The sequence below is a fragment of the Oncorhynchus mykiss genome, chromosome 13 (assembly GCF_057628025.1).
Source record: "Oncorhynchus mykiss isolate SJ-2025 chromosome 13, ASM5762802v1, whole genome shotgun sequence".
Taxonomy (NCBI): domain Eukaryota; kingdom Metazoa; phylum Chordata; class Actinopteri; order Salmoniformes; family Salmonidae; genus Oncorhynchus; species Oncorhynchus mykiss.
Genome location: NC_143034.1, coordinates 71,296,547 through 71,322,138, shown reverse-complemented (window position 1 = coordinate 71,322,138; position 25,592 = coordinate 71,296,547). Strand labels below are relative to the sequence as shown.

The 25,592-nt window shown below is 46.3% G+C and overlaps 2 protein-coding genes across 3 annotated transcripts in view; one reads left to right on the top strand and one right to left on the bottom strand.

Moving 5' to 3' along the window:
* The window catches only part of hid1a (HID1 domain containing a), a 47,099-nt gene extending 24,903 nt beyond the window's left edge, over positions 1-22,196 (bottom strand). The window contains exons 1-9 of the mRNA XM_090197416.1: positions 21,994-22,196; positions 20,775-20,924; positions 13,148-13,318; positions 11,635-11,748; positions 9,156-9,262; positions 7,601-7,717; positions 7,273-7,483; positions 3,937-3,993; positions 163-303 (exon numbers count right to left, since the gene is read on the bottom strand). Coding sequence (XP_090053542.1) covers positions 163-303; positions 3,937-3,993; positions 7,273-7,483; positions 7,601-7,717; positions 9,156-9,262; positions 11,635-11,748; positions 13,148-13,318; positions 20,775-20,924; positions 21,994-22,059 — 1,134 coding nt within the window. The 5' untranslated portion in view covers positions 22,060-22,196. The remainder of the gene's footprint in view (positions 1-162; positions 304-3,936; positions 3,994-7,272; positions 7,484-7,600; positions 7,718-9,155; positions 9,263-11,634; positions 11,749-13,147; positions 13,319-20,774; positions 20,925-21,993) is intronic.
* A 313-nt stretch (positions 22,197-22,509) lies between these two features.
* LOC110517310 (protein VCF1) lies at positions 22,510-24,471 on the top strand. Of its 2 annotated transcripts, none has more exons than XM_036941864.2 (3): positions 22,510-23,406; positions 23,506-23,626; positions 23,935-24,471. In XM_036941864.2, exons 1-3 carry the CDS (start codon positions 23,390-23,392, stop codon positions 24,187-24,189), a joined length of 393 nt encoding a protein of 130 aa, XP_036797759.1. In that variant the 5' UTR covers positions 22,510-23,389; the 3' UTR covers positions 24,190-24,471. The 2 variants fall into 2 exon arrangements, with proteins under 2 accessions (XP_036797759.1, XP_021451107.1); XM_021595432.3 differs by having other exon boundaries at positions 22,548-22,859.
* Positions 24,472-25,592: the final 1,121 nt, after the last annotated feature.

The window sequence follows — 25,592 nt, the reverse complement described above, 5'->3', positions numbered from 1 at the left end:
TGGTTTCCTACCAGCCTGGTCCTAGATCTGTTTGTGCTGTATATCTTAGCACTCCTACAGTATGGTAAGGAATAACACAGATCTGGGATCAGGCTAGTCTCCTACCTTATTATAATATAATAATATGATAATAATGTACAATAGTAATATATTATAAATGACCTTATTGAAGTCACAGAGCTTCCAGAAGAGCACCAGCAGCTCCTGGTGGAACTGGATCTTCTTGGTGGAGTTGGGCAGGTAGGTCTGCATCAGTGGGTTTACCAACAGGCGAGCCAGTCCCTTCAACACAAAGTCATAGTCCTGGAGAGGGGGTGACACAAGCAGGCTTTGAGGTTCACATCTTAATTTGAGAGTTTTAGAACAACGTCTTTTCACATAGCAAAGCTGCACTTGTGATGTACCATTAGAGGAGAAAGTGTGTAAACATGATAGAAGAGAGAACTACAAAGAAGAGAGAACTACAAAGAAGTGAGAACTACAAAATAATAGTCCTAGGGGGACTATTATTGGGGGGGTCACATGACCTTTAGACTAGGGTCAGACCTTTAGACTAGGGTCAGACCTTTAGACTAGGGTCAGACCTTCAGACTAGGGTCCGACCTTTAGACTAGGCTCAGACCTTCAGACTAGGGTCAGACCTTCAGACTAGGGTCAGACCTTTAGACTAGGGTCAGACCTTTAGACTAGGGTCAAACCTTTAGACTAGGGTCAAACCTTCAGACTAGGGTCAGACCTTTAGACTAGGGTCAGACCTTTAGACTAGGGTCAGACCTTCAGACTAGGGTCAGACCTTTAGACTAGGGTCAGACCTTTAGACTAGGGTCAGACCTTTAGACTAGGGTCAGACCTTTAGACTAGGGTCAGACCTTTAGACTAGGGTCAGACCTTTAGACTAGGGTCAGACCTTTAGACTAGGGTCCGACCTTTAGACTAGGCTCAGACCTTCAGACTAGGGTCAGACCTTTAGACTAGGGTCTTTTGACACGGCTGCACTTGTAATGTAGCCTGGTTAAATGAGACTGAACATTCCTCACAACTAAAACAGTGTAACATTCAGTCTACATGTAATGCACCATTTAAAGGAGCATGTCTAGGACCAATAGGCTCCTTAACAGCTTCAACCTCCAAGCTATAAAACTGTTGAACAACCTCCAAGCTATAAAACTGTTGAACAACCTCCAAGCTATAAAACTGTTGAACAACCTCCAAGCTATAAAACTGTTGAACAACCTCCAAGCTATAAAACTGTTGAACAACCTCCAAGCTATAAAACTGTTGAACAACCTCCAAGCTATAAAACTGTTGAACAACCTCCAAGCTATAAAACTGTTGAACAACCTCCAAGCTATAAAACTGTTGAACAACCTCCAAGCTATAAAACTGTTGAACAACCTCCAAGCTATAAAACTGTTGAACAACCTCCAAGCTATAAAACTGCTGAACAACCTCCAAGCTATAAAACTGCTGAACAACCTCCAAGCTATAAAACTGCTGAACAACCTCCAAGCTATAAAACTGCTGAACAACCTCCAAGCTATAAAACTGTTGAACAACCTCCAAGCTATAAAACTGCTGAACAACCTCCAAGCTATAAAACTGCTGAACAACCTCCAAGCTATAAAACTGCTGAACAACCTCCAAGCTATAAAACTGCTGAACAACCTCCAAGCTATAAAACTGCTGAACAACCTCCAAGCTATAAAACTGTTGAACAACCTCCAAGCTATAAAACTGCTGAACAACCTCCAAGCTATAAAACTGCTGAACAACCTCCAAGCTATAAAACTGTTGAACAACCTCCAAGCTATAAAACTGTTGAACAACCTCCAAGCTATAAAACTGTTGAACAACCTCCAAGCTATAAAACTGTTGAACAACCTCCAAGCTATAAAACTGCTGAACAACCTCCAAGCTATAAAACTGCTGAACAACCTCCAAGCTATAAAACTGTTGAACAACCTCCAAGCTATAAAACTGTTGAACAACCTCCAAGCTATAAAACTGTTGAACAACCTCCAAGCTATAAAACTGCTGAACAACCTCCAAGCTATAAAACTGTTGAACAACCTCCAAGCTATAAAACTGTTGAACAACCTCCAAGCTATAAAACTGTTGAACAACCTCCAAGCTATAAAACTGCTGAACAACCTCCAAGCTATAAAACTGTTGAACAACCTCCAAGCTATAAAACTGTTGAACAACCTCCAAGCTATAAAACTGTTGAACAACCTCCAAGCTATAAAACTGTTGAACAACCTCCAAGCTATAAAACTGTTGAACAACCTCCAAGCTATAAAACTGCTGAACAACCTCCAAGCTATAAAACTGCTGAACAACCTCCAAGCTATAAAACTGTTGAACAACCTCCAAGCTATAAAACTGTTGAACAACCTCCAAGCTATAAAACTGTTGAACAACCTCCAAGCTATAAAACTGTTGAACAACCTCCAAGCTATAAAACTGTTGAACAACCTCCAAGCTATAAAACTGTTGAACAACCTCCAAGCTATAAAACTGTTGAACAACCTCCAAGCTATAAAACTGTTGAACAACCTCCAAGCTATAAAACTGTTGAACAACCTCCAAGCTATAAAACTGCTGAACAACCTCCAAGCTATAAAACTGTTGAACAACCTCCAAGCTATAAAACTGCTGAACAACCTCCAAGCTATAAAACTGCTGAACAACCTCCAAGCTATAAAACTGTTGAACAACCTCCAAGCTATAAAACTGCTGAACAACCTCCAAGCTATAAAACTGCTGAACAACCTCCAAGCTATAAAACTGCTGAACAACCTCCAAGCTATAAAACTGTTGAACAACCTCCAAGCTATAAAACTGTTGAACAACCTCCAAGCTATAAAACTGTTGAACAACCTCCAAGCTATAAAACTGTTGAACAACCTCCAAGCTATAAAACTGCTGAACAACCTCCAAGCTATAAAACTGCTGAACAACCTCCAAGCTATAAAACTGCTGAACAACCTCCAAGCTATAAAACTGTTGAACAACCTCCAAGCTATAAAACTGTTGAACAACCTCCAAGCTATAAAACTGTTGAACAACCTCCAAGCTATAAAACTGTTGAACAACCTCCAAGCTATAAAACTGTTGAACAACCTCCAAGCTATAAAACTGTTGAACAACCTCCAAGCTATAAAACTGTTGAACAACCTCCAAGCTATAAAACTGTTGAACAACCTCCAAGCTATAAAACTGCTGAACAACCTCCAAGCTATAAAACTGTTGAACAACCTCCAAGCTATAAAACTGTTGAACAACCTCCAAGCTATAAAACTGCTGAACAACCTCCAAGCTATAAAACTGTTGAACAACCTCCAAGCTATAAAACTGTTGAACAACCTCCAAGCTATAAAACTGTTGAACAACCTCCAAGCTATAAAACTGTTGAACAACCTCCAAGCTATAAAACTGCTGAACAACCTCCAAGCTATAAAACTGTTGAACAACCTCCAAGCTATAAAACTGTTGAACAACCTCCAAGCTATAAAACTGCTGAACAACCTCCAAGCTATAAAACTGTTGAACAACCTCCAAGCTATAAAACTGTTGAACAACCTCCAAGCTATAAAACTGTTGAACAACCTCCAAGCTATAAAACTGTTGAACAACCTCCAAGCTATAAAACTGTTGAACAACCTCCAAGCTATAAAACTGCTGAACAATTCATCAAATGGCCACCCGGACTACAGCCATTTTATTGTGTTACATTTTTTACTTTAGTTTATTTAGTAAATATTTTCCTAAATCTATTTATTGAACTGCATTGTTGGTTAAGGGCTTGTAAAGTAAGCATTTCACTGTAAGATCTACACCTGTTGTATTCGGTGTAGCAGATATGTGACAAATACAATTTGATTTGATTTGCTTAGAAATGTGTGAAAAATATGACAAGAAGAAAAATGACTGTACCTCTTCCCTGTGAATTCTTGAAAGGTAGTTTACAAACAGGTTGTCAGGGCCCACAGACTGCAGAGAGACGGAGAGAAAAATTATGTAACAGCAACAACTGAGGGCCATGACAGACCCCTGGTCTCTGAAGGTGAATGTTAACACAATGTATCACGACAGACCCCTGGTCTCTGAAGGTGAATGTTAACACAATGTATCACGACAGACCCCTGGTCTCTGAAAGTGAATGTTGACACAATGTATCATGACAGACCCCTGGTCTCTACAGGTGAATGTTAACACAATGTATCATGACAGACCCCTGGTCTCTACAGGTGAATGTTAACACAATGTATCACGACAGACCCCTGGTCTCTGAAGGTGAATGTTAACACAATGTATCACGACAGACCCCTGGTCTCTGAAAGTGAATGTTGACACAATGTATCATGACAGACCCCTGGTCTCTGAAGGTGAATGTTAACACAATGTATCATGACAGACCCCTGGTCTCTACAGGTGAATGTTAACACGATGTATCATGACAGACCCCTGGTCTCTACAGGTGAAGGTTAACACAATGTATCATGACAGACCCCTGGTCTCTACAGGTGAATGTTAACACAATGTATCATGACAGACCCCTGGTCTCTACAGGTGAATGTTAACACAATGTCAATGTATCATGACAGACCCCTGGTCTCTACAGGTGAATGTTAACACAATGTATCATGACAGACCCCTGGTCTCTACAGGTGAATGTTAACACAATGTATCATGACAGACCCCTGGTCTCTGAAGGTGAATGTTAACACAATGTATCATGACAGGTCCCTGGTCTCTACAGGTGAAGGTTAACACAATGTATCATGACAGACCCCTGGTCTCTGAAGGTGAATGTTAACACAATGTATCATGATAGACCCCTGGTCTCTACAGGTGAATGTTAACACAATGTATCATGACAGGTCCCTGGTCTCTACAGGTGAATGTTAACACAATGTATCATGATAGACCCCTGGTCTCTACAGGTGAATGTTAACACAATGTATCATGACAGACCCCTGGTCTCTACAGGTGAATGTTAACACAATATATCATGACAGACCCCTGGTCTCTGAAGGTGAATGTTAACACAATGTATCATGACAGACCCCTGGTCTCTACAGGTGAATGTTAACACAATGTATCATGACAGACCCCTGGTCTCTGAAGGTGAATGTTAACACAATGTATCACGACAGACCCCTGGTCTCTGAAGGTGAATGTTAACACAATGTATCACGACAGACCCCTGGTCTCTGAAAGTGAATGTTGACACAATGCATCATGACAGACCCCTGGTCTCTGAAGGTGAATGTTAACACAATGTATCATGACAGACCCCTGGTCTCTGAAGGTGAATGTTAACACAATGTATCATGACAGACCCCTGGTCTCTGAAAGTGAATGTTAACACAATGTATCATGATAGACCCCTGGTCTCTGAAGGTGAATGTTAACACAATGTATCATGACAGACCCCTGGTCTCTACAGGTGAATGTTAACACAATGTATCATGACAGACCCCTGGTCTCTGAAGGTGAATGTTAACACAATGTATCATGACAGACCCCTGGTCTCTACAGGTGAATGTTAACACAATGTATCATGACAGACCCCTGGTCTCTGAAAGTGAATGTTAACACAATGTATCATGATAGACCCCTGGTCTCTACAGGTGAATGTTAACACAATGTATCATGACAGACCCCTGGTCTCTGAAGGTGAATGTTAACACAATGTATCATGACAGACCCCTGGTCTCTACAGGTGAATGTTAACACAATGTATCATGACAGACCCCTGGTCTCTACAGGTGAATGTTAACACAATGTATCATGACAGACCCCTGGTCTCTGAAGGTGAATGTTAACACAATGTATCATGACAGACCCCTGGTCTCTACAGGTGAATGTTAACACAATGTATCATGACAGACCCCTGGTCTCTACAGGTGAATGTTAACACAATGTATCATGATAGACCCCTGGTCTCTGAAGGTGAATGTTAACACAATGTATCATGACAGACCCCTGGTCTCTACAGGTGAATGTTAACACAATGTATCATGACAGACCCCTGGTCTCTGAAGGTGAATGTTAACACAATGTATCATGACAGACCCCTGGTCTCTACAGGTGAATGTTAACACAATGTATCATGACAGACCCCTGGTCTCTGAAAGTGAATGTTGACACAATGTATCATGACAGACCCCTGGTCTCTGAAGGTGAATGTTGACACAATGTATCATGACAGACCCCTGGTCTCTACAGGTGAATGTTAACACAATGTATCATGACAGACCCCTGGTCTCTACAGGTGAATGTTGACACAATGTATCATGACAGACCCCTGGTCTCTGAAGGTGAATGTTGACACAATGTATCATGACAGGTCCCTGGTCTCTGAAGGTGAATGTTGACACAATGTATCATGATAGACCCCTGGTCTCTGAAGGTGAATGTTGACACAATGTATCATGACAGACCCCTGGTCTCTGAAGGTGAATGTTGACACAATGTATCATGACAGACCCCTGGTCTCTACAGGTGAATGTTAACACAATGTATCATGACAGACCCCTGGTCTCTACAGGTGAATGTTGACACAATGTATCATGACAGACCCCTGGTCTCTACAGGTGAATGTTAACACAATGTATCATGACAGACCCCTGGCCTCTACAGGTGAATGTTAACACAATATATCATGACAGACCCCTGGTCTCTACAGGTGAATGTTAACACAATGTATCATGACAGACCCCTGGTCTCTACAGGTGAATGTTAACACAATGTCAATGTATCATGACAGACCCCTGGTCTCTACAGGTGAATGTTAACACAATGTATCATGACAGACCCCTGGTCTCTACAGGTGAATGTTAACACAATGTATCATGACAGACCCCTGGTCTCTACAGGTGAATGTTAACACAATGTATCATGACAGACCCCTGGCCTCTACAGGTGAATGTTAACACAATGTATCATGACAGACCCCTGGCCTCTACAGGTGAATGTTAACACAATGTATCATGACAGACCCCTGGTCTCTACAGGTGAATGTTAACACAATGTATCATGACAGACCCCTGGTCTCTACAGGTGAATGTTAACACAATGTATCATGACAGACCCCTGGTCTCTACAGGTGAATGTTAACACGATGTATCATGACAGACCCCTGGCCTCTACAGGTGAATGTTAACACAATGTATGTTGAATTAAATGTGAGAGACACACAGACAGAGAGACACACACACACACACAGCATCACTCTCCCCCTGTACAGAAGGGTCCAGGCCTTACATCCTGGTCCTCCATGCTGGAGGGAGAGGGGGGTCGGTGGGCCAGCCCTCCTCCATCGTGCTCCAGGGTGACGATGAGGATCTGCACGGCTTGCTCCACCAGCTGCTCCCGGTAGTCGGAGAAGAGCAGGTGATTGTAAGGGATGCCATAGCCCACCGGGTCGTAGGCACACACCACGTTTACCAGGGAGGTGAAGAGAGGCAGGGCATGCCTGAGGTAGGTGGACGGAGGGAAATAATCACTTGTGTCAGTTATTGTTAGGGGGAAATTATGTGGTGTGTGTGTGTGTGTGTGTGTGTGTGTGTGTGTGTGTGTGTGTGCACCTCACCTGTTTTCTGTGGAGCAGAAGAAGCTGACCCAGGGGTTGAGGATGGTGTTGTCTGAGGAGGGAGGGAGGTACATGGCCTCAGAGAAACAGGTTAGCAGCAGCCTCAGCAGCTCCGTCCTGAGGGGTGAAAATCATACATAGAGAGAGATTCACTGTGGGGGAGAGAGAGAGAGAGTGGGGTAGGTAGAGAGAGAGAGAGAGAGAGAGAGAGAGAGAGAGAGAGAGAGAGAGAGAGAGAGAGAGAGAGAGAGAGCGCAACACAATTTGACCCAACCAAATCATGAGAAAACAAAAAGATAATTACTTGACACATTGGGAAGAATTTACAAAAAAAACAGAGTAAACTTGAATGCTATTTGGCCCTACACAGAAAGTACACAGTGGCAGGTGACTGGCCCAAAATTAAGGAATTCTTTGACTATGTACAGACTCAGTGAGCATTGTCTTGCTATTGTGAAAGACAGCCGAAGGCAGACATGGCTCTCAAGAGAAGACAGGCTACGTGCACACTGCCCACAAAATGAGGTGGAAACTGAGCTGCACTTCCTAAAATCCTGTCAAATGTATGACCATATTAGAGACACATCTTTCCCTCAGATTACACAGATCCACAAAGAATTCATAAACAAATCAATTTTGATAAACTCCCATATCTATTGGGTGAAATACCACAGTGTGTCATCACAGCAGCAAGATTTGTGACATGTTGCCTTAAGAAAATGTCAACTAGTGAAGAACAAACATCATTGTCATTACAACCTATATTTATGTTTATTTATTTTCCCTTTTGTACTTTAACTATTTGCACATCATTACAACACTGTATATAGACATAATATGACATTTGTAAAGTCTTTATTCTTTTGGAACTTTGTGAGTGTAATGTTTACTGTATATTTCTTATTGTTTATTTCATTTTGGTTTATTATCTATTTCACTTGGTTTCCCATGCCAATAAATCCCATAAATTGAATTGAAATTGAATTGAAGGGGGGGAGAGAGAGAGAGAGAGAGAGAGAGAGAGAGAGAGTGGGGGTAGAGCGAGAGAGTGGGGGTAGAGCGAGAGATAGAGAGAGAGAGTGGGGGTAGAGAGAGAGTGGGGATAGAGAGAGAGGGAGAGAGTAAGAGATGGTGGGGGTAGAGGGAGAGAGAGAGATAGTGGGGGTAGAGAGAGAGAGAGTAAGAGATGGTGGGGGTAGAGCGAGAGAGTGGGGGTAGAGAGAGAGAGAGAGAGAGAGAGTAAGAGATGGTGGGGGTAGAGCGAGAGAGTGGGGGTAGAGCGAGAGAGAGAGAGAGAGAGTGGGGGTAGAGAGAGAGAGAGAGAGTAAGAGATGGTGGGGGTAGAGTGAGAGAGTGGGGGTAGAGCGAGAGAGAGAGAGAGAGAGAGAGTGGGGGTAGAGAGAGAGAGTGAGAGAGTAAGAGATGGTGGGGGTAGAGGGAGAGAGAGAGAGATAGTGGGGGTAGAGAGAGAGAGAGAGAGAGAGAGAGAGAGAGAGAGTGAGAGAGGGGGGATAGAAAGACGATCATCAGAACTGTGATCATCACTGTGACTCACCTGTTGAGGTCGTGGATGTAGTTGAGTGGGGGGGACTGGGCGAACCCCACCCCTGCCTCCCAGATATACTCACAGCTGTCTATGGTCTGCATGTCCTCCACAGAGTCCTGTAGGATGGTGACATCATCATGGGACCATCAATCCCAATAACTACTGGGAGAGAGCTACTACTGCTCCGTACACCATCACATCACTGTTCAGTCATCTAAAGCAATGAATACATCATATGAAGCTAACAACGAGTCAGTGCACAATTTCACAGAGAGACCTAAGGTGCTATGGTGCCGTGTGGTTCAGGTGGTAGAGCATGGTGCCATGTGGTTCAGTTGGTAGAGCACGGTGCTGTGTGGTTCAGTTGGTAGAGCACAGTGCTGTGTGGTTCAGTTGGTAGAGCACGGTGCTGTGTGGTTCAGTTGGTAGAGCACGGTGCTGTGTGGTTCAGTTGGTAGAGCACGGTGCTGTGTGGTTCAGTTGGTAGAGCATGGTGCCATGTGGTTCAGTTGGTAGAGCACGGTGCCATGTGGTTCAGTTGGTAGAGCACGGTGCTGTGTGGTTCAGTTGGTAGAGCATGGTGCTGTGTGGTTCAGTTGGTAGAGCACGGTGCCATGTGGTTCAGGTGGTAGAGCACAGTGCTGTGTGGTTCAGTTGGTAGAGCACGGTGCTGTGTGGTTCAGTTGGTAGAGCACGATGCTGTGTGGTTCAGGTGGTAGAGCACGGTGCTGTGTGGTTCAGGTGGTAGAGCACGGTGCTGTGTGGTTCAGGTGGTAGAGCACGGTGCTGTGTGGTTCAGGTGGTAGAGCACGGTGCTGTGTGGTTCAGTTGGTAGAGCACGGTGCTGTGTGGCTCAGTTGGTAGAGCACGGTGCTGTGTGGCTCAGTTGGTAGAGCACGGTGCTGTGTGGCTAAGTTGGTAGAGCATGGTGCTGTGTGGTTCAGTTGGTAGAGCACGGTGCCTTGTGGCTCAGTTGGTAGAGCACGGTGCCTTGTGGCTCAGGTGGTAGAGCACGGTGCTGTGTGACTCAGTTGACTCAGTTGCCGCCCACCTCCTCCAGGACTGCTTTGCAGAAGAAATGCCAGACAGTGTAGAGACGCGAGAAATTGAACTTCAGTGAGTTCGCCCCATTAGTTTGCACAATATAGATCAGCGATTTTTCTGTGATCGAATCAACATTATATCAGCCCATTGTCAATGCAGCAAACCGATACAAATCTAACTTTGCAAGATTGAGTATGTGATTTTATTGTAGGCAGAGCCTGAGCGCAACGGAGAGTAGAATTCTATTGGCAGCCCACGAGCGGTCTTTCAACCACCCGCGAGCGAATGCGCTTTTCAGATCAGTTCAGATCAGAGCCGCGCTTGTGTGCACGTTTCTTTATATTCTTTCATTCATTTTATTTCGTAAAGTGGTTATTTGCAATTTACAGTCACCTTGGCGCATGGTGTTACAGAAAATACAAATTATAAATGAATGTTAAGCCCTTCATAATGTAAAAACGTTTTTTTAAAGTTTCATGCAATGTAGGTCTGTATTGAACACCACCTACAGGCTACTGTAGGCTGTATCATAGAAATCAAAAGCTATTTCCATGTGAAAATGTTATGGGATTTGCTCCATTAAAACGGTAAGGGTACAGCCTATTGGCTACTGTCTAAAACTGTAAGGGTACAGCCTATTGGCTACCGTCTAAAACTGTAAGGGTACAGCCTATTGGCTACCGTCTACAACTGTAAGGGTACAGCCTATTGGCTACCGTCTACAACTGTAAGGGCACAGCCTATTGGTTACTGTTTAAAACTGTAAGGGTACAGCCTATTGGCTACCATCTACAACTGTAAGGGTACAGCCTATTGGCTACCGTCTAAAACTGTAAGGGCACAACCTATTGGTTACTGTTTAAAACAGTAAGGGTACAACCTATTGGTTACTGTCTAAAACTGTAAGGCTACAGCCTATTGGCTACCGTCTAAAACTGTAAGGGTACAGCCTATTGGCTACCGTCTACAACTGTAAGGGTACAGCCTATTGGCTACCATCTACAACTGTAAGGGTACAGCCTATTGGCTACCGTCTACAACTGTAAGGGCACAGCGTATTGGTTACTGTTTAAAACTGTAAGGGTACAGGCTTAATGTTCACTGTAAACGCGAGCGGGAAGTTGCACAAAATTCTCCCAAGGTTCAAGTTTTCACTCACAAGACAAACAATTTTCTCAGTGCCCCACTTCAAGACCTCTTTACTGAGGAATGTGGTTGTTTTTTATCATTGTGTTTTGTGTTTTTGTGTTTTCTTGGTGTATTTCCTATGCTGCTGTGATTGGGTAATTGTTGTGTAATTGTTAAGCTGCAGGGCTCCCTTGCAAAAGAGACCTTGGTCTCAATGGGACTCCCTGCTAAAGAGACCTTGGTCTCAATGGGACTCCCTGCTAAAATAAAGGTTCAATCAAAATGAATAAGCACTGGATCCGATGAGAGTACTCACAGGTCCTCTCCGGTGGCTGTTCACAGTGAAGTCAGGACAGAAGAGCAGGTCGGCCATGGCCAGGAGCAGAGACTCAGCCAGTGGACGAGCTCCATCATCATCCATCTCATCTGTCTGTGAAGGAGGACAGGAGGATGGAGTGGACAGGAGGATGGAGTGGACAGGAGGATGGAGTGGACAGGAGGATGGAGGGGACAGGAGGATGGAGTGGACAGGAGGATGGAGTGGACAGGAGGATGGAGTGGACAGGAGGATGGAGTGGACAGGAGGATGGAGTGGACAGGAGGATGGGGGACAGGAGGATGGAGTGGACAGGAGGATGGAGTGGACAGGACAAAAGACAAAAGTAAACCCAGAAACTTCTGAATGAGTTGTTTGCCAAAGCATCCTGACATTTCTGAATGTCTAATGAGGAACTAGAGTTGTACTGAACTTTTAGGAGTCTAGTTCCTCTTATCTTCCCATGTAGGACGAAACAAATGTGATGAGGAGAGGTAGAATATGCACCTGGGAGATGTGTTCTTCTCTCAGCATCATGATGCATTTCTGTGTTGTGTTCATTAGGCAGCTGATGGAAGAACTGCCAGGGACTACCTACACTTGTCCAATAAGAAATGGCTGTGTGCTCAAATGACGACACAACCATGGTGTACTGTGGGTGAAACATTACCATCTACTGGAATGAGGAAACTAATTAGTCAAATGAATGAAGTATTTCATTTGTTTTGTTGTCAACCGAAGCCAATTTCCTCCCACATATCCACCAGTCTCACTTGGCTCCAGTGCAGGGACTACAGACATCTAAGACTCATTCATGTTGAGATGACACATTAACAGGACTGGTATTTTTTACTAACATCTTCCATGAAGTGTTTGTAAAATGGAACAGTGGGTAGAGTCTGTCTAGCCTGGTCCCAGATCTGAGACCAGGCTAGTATCTGTGGAATATGGGACAACACACTGGTGCTTGCAGCAGCTACAGTATGTGGGTGTTTGCTGCAATAAGAGGTTAGCCTACACTGATCTGCAGCCATAGGGATTATCATTTCAAATCTCACTGCGGGCAACATTGCCATAGTGCAAAAGCACTGCGCAAATGAAATCACGCCGCCCGATTGTAATAAGGGTTTACGGTCATTTGAGCCAGTTTACTACAGCAGGAACATAATCCTGCAGCAACAGGAAATGTGATTTATTATGTGGATCATAATTAATGGACATGTTTGTAAGGGTTGATATAATTTTCATAAGGGAAAATCAAGTCAGAAATTTGCAAAGCCTTTTTAAACCACAAATACACTAAAAATAAAACATTTACTGCATTGCAAAAAAAGTTATTCTGCAACAGGGTGATCAAATTAAGATCTTACATCTGTGCTGTAAGTGTTTCTCAAACCCTAGCCAAATCTACACACAGTATACTCCTATGTTTTACTCCCACACACCCACCGCCCACTCCCCACAGCTCTTCCAGCACCAGGCACAGTGGACCAGAAGAGGTCCCTACACTCACCACAGCTCTTCCAGCACCAGGCACCGTGGACCAGAAGAAGCCCCTCCAGTCTTGGTCCTCAAAGATGTAGGGGAGGATGCGGGTCAGCATACGACTACAGTTCAGAACAATCTGTTTCTCCTTCTCCGAGGGGCATCCTGACTCTGCTGCCTGCACCAGCTTCTCTACGGCCTGGGGGAGAGATGGCCTTGGTGTTATAAATACAGCCTGGGGGAGAGATGGCCTTGGTGTTATAAATACGACCTGGGGGAGAGATGGCCTGGGGGGAGAGATGGCCTTGGTGTTATAAATACAGCCTGGGGGAGAGATGGCCTTAGGGAGAGATGGCCTGGTGGAGAGATGGCCTGGTGGAGAGATATGGCCTGGGGGAGAGATGGCCTGGGGGAGAGATATGACCTGGGGGAGAGATATGGCCTGGGGGAGAGATGGCCTGGTGGAGAGATATGGCCTGGGGGAGAGATATGACCTGGAGGAGAGATATGGCCTGGAGGAGAGATGGCCTGGTGGAGAGATATGGCCTTGGGGAGCGATGGCCTGGTGGAGAGATATGGCCTGGGGGAGAGATGGCCTGGTGGAGAGAAATGGCCTGAGGGAGAGATGGCCTTGGTGTTATAAATATGGCCTGGGGGAGAGATATGGCCTGGGGGAGAGATGGCCTGGTGGAGAGATGGCCTTGGTGTTATAAATACGGCCTGGGGGAGTGATGGCCTGGTGGAGAGATGGCCTTGGTGTTATAAATACAGCCTGGGGGAGAGATGGCCTGGAGGAGAGATGGCCATGGTGTTATAAATACAGCCTGGGGGAGAGGTGGCCTTAGGGAGAGATGGCCTGGTGGAGAGATGGCCTGGTGGAGAGATATGGCCTGGGGGAGAGATGGCCTGGGGGAGAGATATGGCCTGGGGGAAAGATGGCCTGGTGGAGAGATATGGCCTGGGGGAGAGATGGCCTTGGTGTTATAGATATGGCCTGGGAGAGAGATGGCCTGGTGGAGAGATAAGGCCTGGGGGAGAGATGGCCTTAGTGTTATAAATACGGTCTGGGGGAGCGATGGCCTGGTGGAGAGATATGGCCTGGTGGAGAGATATGGCCTGGGGGAGAGATGGCCTTGGTGTTATAGATATGGCCTGGGGGAGAGATGGCCTGGTGGAGAGATAAGGCCTGGGGGAGAGATGGCCTTAGTGTTATAAATACGACCTGGGGGAGAGATGGCCTGCTGGAGAGATATGGCCTGGGGGAGAGATGGCCTTGGTGTTATAAATATGACCTGGGGGAGAGATGGCCTGGTGGAGAGATATGGCCTGGGGGAGAGATGGCCTTGGTGTTATAAATACGACCTGGGGGAGAGATGGCCTGGTGGAGAGATATGGCCTGGGGGAGAGATGGCCTGGTGGAGAGATATGGCCTGGGGGAGAGATGGCCTTGGTGTTATAAATACGGCCTGGGGGAGTGATGGCCTGGGGGAGAGATATGGCCTGGGGGAGAGATATGGCCTGGGGGATTGGTCATTTTCTGGTAGTACCTCTCTGTTCCACTCTGTTTTCTTTCATGCTGTGCCTACAGAACACAGCCATGATGTTACAGAACACAGCCATGATGTTACAGAACACTGCCATGATGTTACAGAACACAGCCATGATGTTACAGAACACTGCCATGATGTTACAGAACACAGCCATGATGTTACAGAATACAGCCATGATGTTACAGAACACTGCTATGATGTTACAGAACACTGACATGATGTTACAGAACACTGACATGATGTTACAGAACACAGACATTATACAACGGGTGGGTCTAATCCTGAATGCTGATTGGTTAAAACCGCATTCTAGCCGGTGTCTATTCCACAAGTTACTACCGGCTAAATCTGACGTTAAAATGCCTATTTACTCTGTTCTATCTGACTGTGCAATCCACTGTCTCATCAGCCCAGCCAAGCAATGTATCTCCTTGATCTCCACTATAAAAAACATCTAGACATTATCTCACATTTCTTGTAGACTAACATTTAGTTTTCAACAGTGTAGATTTGTATAAACCTTGTTGTCTGTCTGACATTTGAAACATTGTTTCTTTATTCAAATTCGATCTCCAGTTGTCCCACTGTAATGAACGTGTCGGGAGTCGGGACAAGACAGACAGGCAGGCAACGTTTCTCAGCCAGTCAAAATCAGGAATCAGCATCATTTTTATAGATATATACAAAGAAATGTCAATTGAAAACAGGTCAAAAAAAATGAAGTGCAGCTAGTTTGCAGTCCTTCCAGCTTCAGTTTGATGTGATTGTGTTAGCTGTGTTGTTGGCTCACTCCTCTGAACAACAGTGTCATGACGAGTGAGCACATTTTCTATGCCAGGTGAAATTGCGCATCACTAGCTTATTGCTATGCATGTTTCCAAGTAAATGTCACTAGAAACCAGCTTAAACAAATGCAAATGCAGCTACTTTGCTGTTATTCTGGCTGCACTTTTTGATGTGACTATAAGTTAGCCGTAGTTGGCTAGCTAGCGAGCAAGAGATAAGAACGTTACCAGCCAGTCTGTCCTGTTCCATTAGAGAGCCCCCAACACCAACAGTCTGTCATGTTCCATTAGAGAGCCCCCCCCAGTCCCCAACAGTCTGTCATGTTCCATTAGAGAGCCCCCCCCCAGTCCCCAACAGTCTGTCATGTTCCATTAGAGAGCCCCCCAGTCCCCAACAGTCTGTCCTGTTCCATTAGAGAGCCCCCCAGCACCAACAGTCTGTCATGTTCCACTAGAGAGCCCCCAGTCCCCAACAGTCTGTCATGTTCCATTAGAGAGCCCCCCAGCACCAACAGTCTGTCATGTTCCATTAGAGAGCCCCCCAGCACCAACAGTCTGGCATGTTCCATTAGAAAGCCCCCCAGCCCCAACAGTCTGTCCTGTTCCATTAGAGAGCCCCCCAGTCCCCCACAGTCTGTCATGTTCCATTAGAGAGCCCCCCAGTCCCCCACAGTCTGTCCTGTTCCATTAGAGAGCCCCCCAGTCCCCCACAGTCTGTCCTGTTCCATTAGAGAGCCCCCAGCACCAACAGTCTGTCCTGTTCCATTAGAGAGCCCCCCAGTCCCCAACAGTCTGTCCTGTTCCATTAGAGAGCCCCCAGCCCCAACAGTCTGTCCTGTTCCATTAGAGAGCCCCCCAGTCCCCAACAGTCTGTCCTGTTCCATTAGAGAGCCCCCCAGTCCCCAACAGTCTGTCATGTTCCATTAGAGAGCCCCCCAGTCCCCAACAGTCTGTCATGTTCCATTAGAGAGCCCCCCAGTCCCCAACAGTCTGTCCTGTTCCATTAGAGAGCCCCCAGCCCCAACAGTAGGTGTGTTTTGTTTCTGATAGTTCCATTAGAGAGCCCCCCAGCCCCAACAGTCTGTCATGTTCCATTAGAGAGCCCCCCCAGCCCCCAACAGTCTGTCATGTTCCATTAGAGAGCCCCCCCAGCCCCAACAGTAGGTCTGTTTTGTTTCTGATAGTTCCATTAGAGAGCCCCCCAGCACCAACAGTCTGTCCTGTTCCATTAGAGAGCCCCCAGCCCCAACAGTCTGTCCTGTTCCATTAGAGAGCCCCCAGCACCAACAGTCTGTCCTGTTCCATTAGAGAGCCCCCCAGCCCCAACAGTAGGTCTGTTTTGTTTCTGATAGTTCCATTAGAGAGCCCCCCAGCACCAACAGTCTGTCCTGTTCTATTAGAGAGCCCCCAGCACCAACAGTCTGTCCTGTTCCATTAGAGAGCCCCTAGCACCAACAGTCTGTCCTGTTCCATTAGAGAGCCCCCAGCACCAACAGTCTGTCCTGTTCCATTAGAGAGCCCCCAGCACCAACAGTCTGTCCTGTTCCATTAGAGAGCCCCCAGCACCAACAGTCTGTCCTGTTCTATTAGAGAGCCCCCAGCACCAACAGTCTGTCCTGTTCTATTAGAGAGCCCCCAGCACCAACAGTCTGTCCTGTTCCATTAGAGAGCCCCCCCAGCCCCAACAGTCTGTCCTGTTCCATTAGAGAGCCCCCAGCACCAACAGTCTGTCCTGTTCCATTAGAGAGCCCCCAGCCCCAACAGTAGGTCTGTTTTGTTTCTGATAGTTCCATTAGAGAGCCCCCCAGTCCCCAACAGTCTGTCATGTTCCATTAGAGAGCCCCCAGCACCAACAGTCTGTCATGTTCCATTAGAGAGCCCCCAGCCCCAACAGTCTGTCATGTTCCATTAGAGAGCCCCCCCAGCCCCCAACAGTCTGTCATGTTCCATTAGAGAGCCCCCCCAGCCCCAACAGTAGGTCTGTTTTGTTTCTGATAGTTCCATTAGAGAGCCCCCCAGTCCCCAACAGTCTGTCCTGTTCCATTAGAGAGCCCCCCAGTCCCCAACAGTCTGTCCTGTTCCATTAGAGAGCCCCCAGCCCCAACAGTCTGTCCTGTTCCATTAGAGAGCCCCCCCAGCCCCCAACAGTCTGTCCTGTTCCATTAGAGAGCCCCCCCAGCCCCAACAGTAGGTCTGTTTTGTTTCTGATAGTTCCATTAGAGAGCCCCCAGTCCCCAACAGTCTGTCCTGTTCCATTAGAGAGCCCCCAGCACCAACAGTCTGTCCTGTTCCATTAGAGAGCCCCCAGCACCAACAGTCTGTCCTGTTCCATTAGAGAGCCCCCAGCACCAACAGTCTGTCCTGTTCCATTAGAGAGCCCCCCAGCACCAACAGTAGGTCTGTTTTGTTTCTGATAGTTCCATTAGAGAGCCCCCAGCACCAACAGTCTGTCCTGTTCTATTAGAGAGCCCCCAGCACCAACAGTCTGTCCTGTTCCATTAGAGAGCCCCCAGCACCAACAGTAGGTCTGTTTTGTTTCTGATAGTTCCATTAGAGAGCCCCCCAGCCCCAACAGTCTGTCATGTTCTATTAGAGAGCCCCCCAGCCCCAACAGTCTGTCCTGTTCCATTAGAGAGCCCCCCAGCCCCAACAGTCTGTCCTGTTCCATTAGAGAGCCCCCCAGCCCCAACAGTAGGTCTGTTTTGTTTCTGATAGTTCCATTAGAGAACCCCCCAGCCCCAACAGTCTGTCCTGTTCCATTAGAGAGCCCCCCAGTCCCCAACAGTCTGTCCTGTTCCATTAGAGAGCCCCCAGCACCAACAGTAGGTGTGTTTTGTTTCTGATAGTTCCATTAGAGAGCCCCCAGCACCAACAGTAGGTGTGTTTTGTTTCTGATAGTTCCATTAGAGAGCCCCCAGCACCAACAGTAGGTCTGTTTTGTTTCTGATAGTTCCATTAGAGAACCCCCCAGCCCCAACAGTCTGTCCTGTTCCATTAGAGAGCCCCCCAGTCCCCAACAGTCTGTCCTGTTCCATTAGAGAGCCCCCAGCACCAACAGTAGGTGTGTTTTGTTTCTGATAGTTCCATTAGAGAGCCCCCCAGCACCAACAGTCTGTCCTGTTCTATTAGAGAACCCCCAGCCCCAACAGTCTGTCATGTTCTATTAGAGAGCCCCCCAGTCCCCAACAGTCTGTCCTGTTCCATTAGAGAGCCCCCCAGCCCCAACAGTCTGTCCTGTTCCATTAGAGAGCCCCCCCAGCCCCCAACAGTCTGTCCTGTTCCATTAGAGAGCCCCCAGCCCCAACAGTCTGTCCTGTTCCATTAGAGAGCCCCCCCAGCCCCAACAGTAGGTCTGTTTTGTTTCTGATATTTCCATTAGAGAGCCCCCAGCCCCAACAGTCTGTCCTGTTCCATTAGAGAGCCCCCAGCACCAACAGTCTGTCCTGTTCCATTAGAGAGCCCCCAGCACCAACAGTCTGTCCTGTTCCATTAGAGAGCCCCCAGCACCAACAGTCTGTCCTGTTCCATTAGAGAGCCCCCCAGCACCAACAGTAGGTCTGTTTTGTTTCTGATAGTTCCATTAGAGAGCCCCCAGCACCAACAGTCTGTCCTGTTCCATTAGAGAGCCCCCCCAGCCCCAACAGTCTGTCCTGTTCCATTAGAGAGCCCCCAGCCCCAACAGTAGGTCTGTTTTGTTTCTGATAGTTCCATTAGAGAGCCCCCCAGCCCCAACAGTCTGTCATGTTCTATTAGAGAGCCCCCCAGCCCCAACAGTAGGTCTGTTTTGTTTCTGATAGTTCCATTAGAGAGCCCCCCAGCCCCAACAGTCTGTCATGTTCTATTAGAGAGCCCCCCAGCCCCAACAGTCTGTCATGTTCCATTAGAGAGCCCCCCAGTCCCCAACAGTCTGTCATGTTCCATTAGAGAGCCCCCCCAGCCCCAACAGTAGGTCTGTTTTGTTTCTGATACTTCCATTAGAGAGCCTCCCAGTCCCCAACAGTCTGTCATGTTCCTTTAGAGAGCCCCCAGCACCAACAGTCTGTCATGTTCTATTAGAGAGCCCCCCAGCCCCAACAGTCTGTCATGTTCTATTAGAGAGCCCCCCAGCCCCAACAGTCTGTCATGTTCCATTAGAGAGCCCCCCAGTCCCCAACAGTCTGTCATGTTCCATTAGAGAGCCCCCAGCCCCAACAGTAGGTCTGTTTTGTTTCTGATAGTTCCATTAGAGAGCCCCCAGCACCAACCGTCTGTCCTGTTCCATTAGAGAGCCCCCAGCACCAACAGTCTGTCCTGTTCCATTAGAGAGCCCCCAGCACCAACAGTCTGTCCTGTTCCATTAGAGAGCCCCCAGCACCAACAGTCTGTCCTGTTCCATTAGAGAGCCCCCAGCACCAACAGTCTGTCCTGTTCCATTAGAGAGCCCCCAGCACCAACAGTCTGTCCTGTTCCATTAGAGAGCCCCCAGCACCAACAGTCTGTCCTGTTCCATTAGAGAGCCCCCAGCACCAACAGTCTGTCCTGTTCCATTAGAGAGCCCCCAGCACCAACAGTCTGTCCTGTTCCATTAGAGAGCCCCCAGCACCAACAGTCTGTCCTGTTCCATTAGAGAGCCCCCAGCACCAACAGTCTGTCCTGTTCCATTAGAGAGCCCCCAGCACCAACAGTCTGTCCTGTTCCATTAGAGAGCCCCCAGCACCAACAGTCTGTCCTGTTCCATTAGAGAGCCCCCAGCACCAACAGTCTGTCCTGTTCCATTAGAGAGCCCCCAGCACCAACAGTCTGTCCTGTTCCATTAGAGAGCCCCCCAGCCCCAACAGTAGGTCTGTTTTGTTTCTGATAGTTCCATTAGAGAGCCCCCCAGCCCCAACAGTAGGTCTGTTTTGTTTCTGATAGCAGTTTATAAAGGAAGCAGCGAGTCAGAGACGGGAAGGGAGGACGCCTTGCTTCTTTCCTGCATCCAGGAGCAGCGGGCCCTGACTCCCTGACAGACACCTCTGCCAGTCAGCCAGCTACTCAATAAAAGCTGTTTCAGAACAATATCTCTGTGGAATGCATTGGATGTTAGTACAGCTTGCATCCAGTACCTAAAACAAATGTGTTTAGTCTTAGAGTGCAGTATCTAACAGTTTTTGTCGGTTTCCCAGACAGATTAAACCTAGTCCAGTTCTAAAAAACATTCTCAGTGGAGAATCTCTATTGAAAGATGTTTTCAGTCCATGAGTATAGGCTTAATCTGTGTCTGAGAAACCGTTCTGGTTCATGTGCTGCAGCCCAGTGCAGTTCCTCTTCCATAACATCCTCCTCATCATCATCCTTCTACCTTATAGCAGAGGGTTGCCAGATTGGAGGGGGACTCCTCCCGAACAGCTCGGATCTCTGCGGCTGGCACCAGGGCAAACACATCCTGCACAGTGGTGGCAGTGTCAGCCCAGAACTGGTCCCAGAAGGCATCGTCTGTGGCCTCCACTGGCTGTGGAAAATGCATGTATCTGCTTTTAGACTACATTTCCCACCACCCATTGGGCTCGTCTAGGCTTGCTCCAATCTGACTAATGATAACCTATTAGATTGGGTGTAAAAACAGCATGTATAACAGTGTCATAGAAAGCAATAGGGTAATGTAATATAATGAATATCAAATCACACAACAAATGCATTCAGAATCAACAAATATATCAGATTGGAGCAAGAGGGCTAGAATAATAGAAATAAACATATCATGAGAATAATGTCACCTCATTCTAATAACTAGGTTTCATGTCAACACAAGTTAGCAGATGGGGCAACATAACAACCTATCTCTTCCTAATTGCTGTTAGTCTATACAACAACAGGAAATATGAGCTGCTCTAATCTCTGCACATAACAGTACACCTGCCACATCTGTGTGCGGTGGGAGAAAGGACCCCTACGTCATTTGACCATCGAATAAGATATGCGTTACCGGTGATCTATAAGAATCCAAATAAAATAAAAAAAACATTTTAAACAACAAGTAGTCTACTTGGCTAAAAACTATGCTGCCTGTTTCTCATGTCGTCGATGATAAGGTCTGCAGAAGGGCGTTATGATCATGCAGACAGTGAATAGACACTGACTATTAAACAGCGGGGTGTTTGGATATGGTAAAGGTTTATGAGCCCACTTTTCATATAACACAGAAACCTAATGCGAAATAGAAACACGCCGGAATAACAATAGGACAGGATAAATCATATGAGAGTTTTAAAACAGTAGCGTGTCACTGCTATCATTGCGGGGGATTTGATTATAACCTAACAAAACGCATGATCAAATACGCCAAGCATTTCATGACGTGCGGGACAATATTTTTTTTAAATAAATATCTCAATATAGACCTATGCATTAAACATCGACGGACTATATGCAGACCCTATCTTTTGTTTTCCAATAGAGCTCTTATCCTTCCTAGTGATATACAACCAGCTATAGCGCTCTTTCTGTGATCGCTATTTATACTCAAATATTTTCCTATTTCTCAGCGTTGGCCTATAATAAATATTTCAAAGGTACCCAACCTGTGTTTTGGTTGTCAGCTGTATCACTGCTTTCCTGAAGTTCAGTTTAGAATCGGTGTTACCCATTTTGATATTCCTTTATATACTACAGCGTTGTTGATGCCGTGAATCCCTACTAATCTTGTTCACCTCTTTCCTCCGCTTGAGTCACTCGCGGAGGCGTTTTTACGTCACTGGTTGGCTAGCCTTTTACACCGGGCTCTAAACTTCCGGGTTCTTCAAGAGTACAATAATCACTATGCCTATCATAAGGTCAAATGTAATACATATTATACAGGGAACCCTTGTACCTGGTATAATATCATAATATTTTAGGGTTATCTCTTTAAAAATATATTAATGGCCTGCAATTTACAATACAATCGGGGTTTTATTCTATACAATCACTTTGATTGAAATCACTGTTATAATATTGATATAATTGGTTACAATATGCATAAATGTAACAATAAGATATTGTAAATTGTATCGATAATTGTATGAGTGTCTGTACTGGCTGTAGACGGTACCGGAAACAGCGACACCATGTGGTATCTCCTGTCAACGTTCTGTCTGTACTGCGCAGTCGCGGTGTCATGTAAACAGCAGAGGTTCGTGAGCTAGCTAACCAGCTACATAGATGTTAGGGCGTTGATACCGGCGATATTGTTCAAATGTAGCTTTCAATCAATATATTTGTATTTCTTTACCACACATCGCATTGTCTAGCAGGATAATCTGACCTGTGAGACCCTTATCTACACCGAGGATACCTCCTTTTGTTGTTTTGATCAGTGATTCGAGAAGGCTAACGTTACGGTAGCTAGCAAGTTAACGTTAGACAGCATAGTTTGGGTTCTTGCAACGTTGAGCTTCAAAGCTCGAATGTAAGGGCGGGTTTCTTTCTCTTACATTGTTTACATTTTAGCTAACTTTAGATAGCTATCAACCTAACGTGACCGTCTTGCTAGCTTAGTTATAGTCTGTCAACTGTCGTTTTGCTAGCCATGATTTGACTTCGAAAACAGCAGGTGTACCATTATGATATTATTGATTTGGTGCTTTGACTGTTTGGTCGTTTCTAGCTAAACAGCTTAGCTGGTAATACAGTAGTTAAAATGTCATGTTTGGGTGAGGTAGCCAAGTGTATGTCCCTTTGTTAGTTAGCTATATATTCGACACGCTGGTTTCATGGCACTTAAAATACCAACATTATGTATTTTAGCAGGCTTGTAACAACTGTGTGGGACACTCGCTAGATCGTTAATTAATTAGCTTGCTGGGCTGTAATCAACCTGTGAGTAGCCTAGGCCGAAAACGGACTGTGACAAACAACTTGTCACTGCAGCCTAACGTTATATTGCCCACGACACGTAACCAGCTGCAAGGCCTGTCATTAGGACAATACAATCAATACATGTTAACTGAAAACAGGTGAGTTCGTTGCATTATTTATCTGCATGCTACTTGCACCGTCGGGCATGTATATTGTATCTTAGATTCTAATGCGTTTGTCTTTCAATCCCTTATAAGGAAACGCCAGCGGAGTGGTGGGGAAGAGGAGAATGGCCAGCTGGTGCCTAAGGCCAAAAGGTCGAGCAGAGGAGCTAACCCCCTCTCTCCTGAGCTGGGCCTGGATGCCTGGGACTCTGAGGTACGTACGAGCGCCAATGACAAGAGACATCACATTGTCAACATTGTGTGAATCCCCCCAACAGTACATTGTCAGCTAGGGGTAACGGCAGCCTAGTGTCAGCCTACTCTTAGGCCTACCTTTCCTTCCTGTACTTTCACTAACAGTGCCATTGGGCCTACCGCTGTTACACTTGAGACGTGTTGTTAAAATGGTTAACCTACTGTGTGTGTGTTATTGTCAACAGGTCGACAGACACTGAATGAGGAAACCATAGTCAGTCAGTAGTGTTTTTGCTAATGCTTGAATGCCACTATCTCCTCATCCAGTTGTCCAACAGTGAGAGCAGAGGGATTAGCAGTCCGGACCATGCGGTGGGGAGCAGCAGCAGTAGCCAGTGTGCTGTGGACAGCCTCAGTGGGGCCCAACCCTACGCCCCTGGCCCATGTAGTCCCCTCAGCTCGGCTCTCTCCTCAGAGCTAGCTGACCCCACTAACCTGGTCTCGTACCATCAAATCAACCGCATCCTACGAGAGGCCCACTTTGAGAGTCTGCAGTGCCGAGGCCACCCCAGAGATGCATGATGATTTCCCCCCATTCCAGCCATGCCTCTGGGGCAGGAGAGGACCGACCACAACCTGGGCATGCCCGGAGCATTACATGGTGGATCACTCACTCAGCTCTACTACCCCTCTACATCTCCTGTTTCCATAACATCACAACAGCTCTATGCTGTCTGCATATCGTTGGATGGAGACTAGCTAGTCCAGGCCTGCTTTATTATTGAAACTTGGCAATCCATTTAGAATGTAAAAAGAAACCTGTTCATATTGTTGGCAATAATAACTCTTTGATCCAATTGGGAATATCCTGACCTGTGACTCTTATTTTGTTGTTCCAGACCAGTCTGGGTTATATGCTGCATAGTACCAGTCTGGGTTACATGCTGCATAGTACCAGTCTGGGTTACATGCTGCATAGTACCAGTCTGGGTTATATGCTGCATAGTACCAGTCTGGGTTATATGCTGCATAGTACCAGTCTGGGTTACATGCTGCATAGTACCAGTCTGGGTTATATGCTGCATAGTACCAGTCTGGGTTATATGCTGCATAGTACCAGTCTGGGTTACATGCTGCATAGTACCAGTCTGGGTTTGTACCATGTTTGAGAGTGAAATTGGAGGGGCTGCAGGAACTTCGTGTCTGTACAGGGTTACTGGGGTTTGGTGTCTGTGTAGGGGTTGCTGGGGTTTAGGGTCTGTGTAGGGGTTATTGGGGTTTAGGGTCTGTGTAGGGGTTACTGGGGTTTAGGGTCTGTGTAGGAGTTACTGGGGTTTAGGGTCTGTGTAGGGGTTACTGGGGTTTAGGGTCTGTGTAGGAGTTACTGGGGTTTAGGGTCTGTGTAGGGGTTACTGGGGTTTAGGGTCTGTGTAGGGGTTACTGGGGTTTAGGGTCTGTGTAGGAGTTACTGGGGTTTAGGGTCTGTGTAGGGGTTACTGGGGTTTAGGGTCTGTGTAGGGGTTACTGGGTTTGGGTAGTCATATACTGAATGAAATCTGCACTATGAAGGTTACGGTGTACTGTACGTGAATCAATAACTGTGAGGATTTGTTTGCTTCCGCACTTTACAGGGGGCTAACAATCACCTACTTTAACTATCCAGGGTTTTGTTTATTAGGTACCAAATGGACTGAAAAGGGGGAATGCCTGGACTTGTCCATAAAAATCATTTGTTTAAATTTTATTTCGCAATGTTTTACTACAGTGTGCCCTACTGAACAGGACCAAGGGTCATAAAAATAATTTGTTTAAATTTTATTTCACAATGTTTTACTACAGTGTGCCCTACTGAACAGGACCAAGGGTCATAGTGCAACTTAATCAGGAAAATGTTCACCTACACCAGTAACGAAGAAGGGACCTTGGATCTGACTGAGCTTGTATAAAAATGCACTGTAACCTCTGTTTTGTGACCTGTTTTTGGG

Excerpts from the sequence above, each read along its gene's own strand:
- LOC110517310 (XM_036941864.2), top strand. Across the intron at positions 23,627-23,934 it reads TGGATGCCTGGGACTCTGAG|TTGTCCAACAGTGAGAGCAG; the intron begins GTACGTACGAGC and ends CTCCTCATCCAG.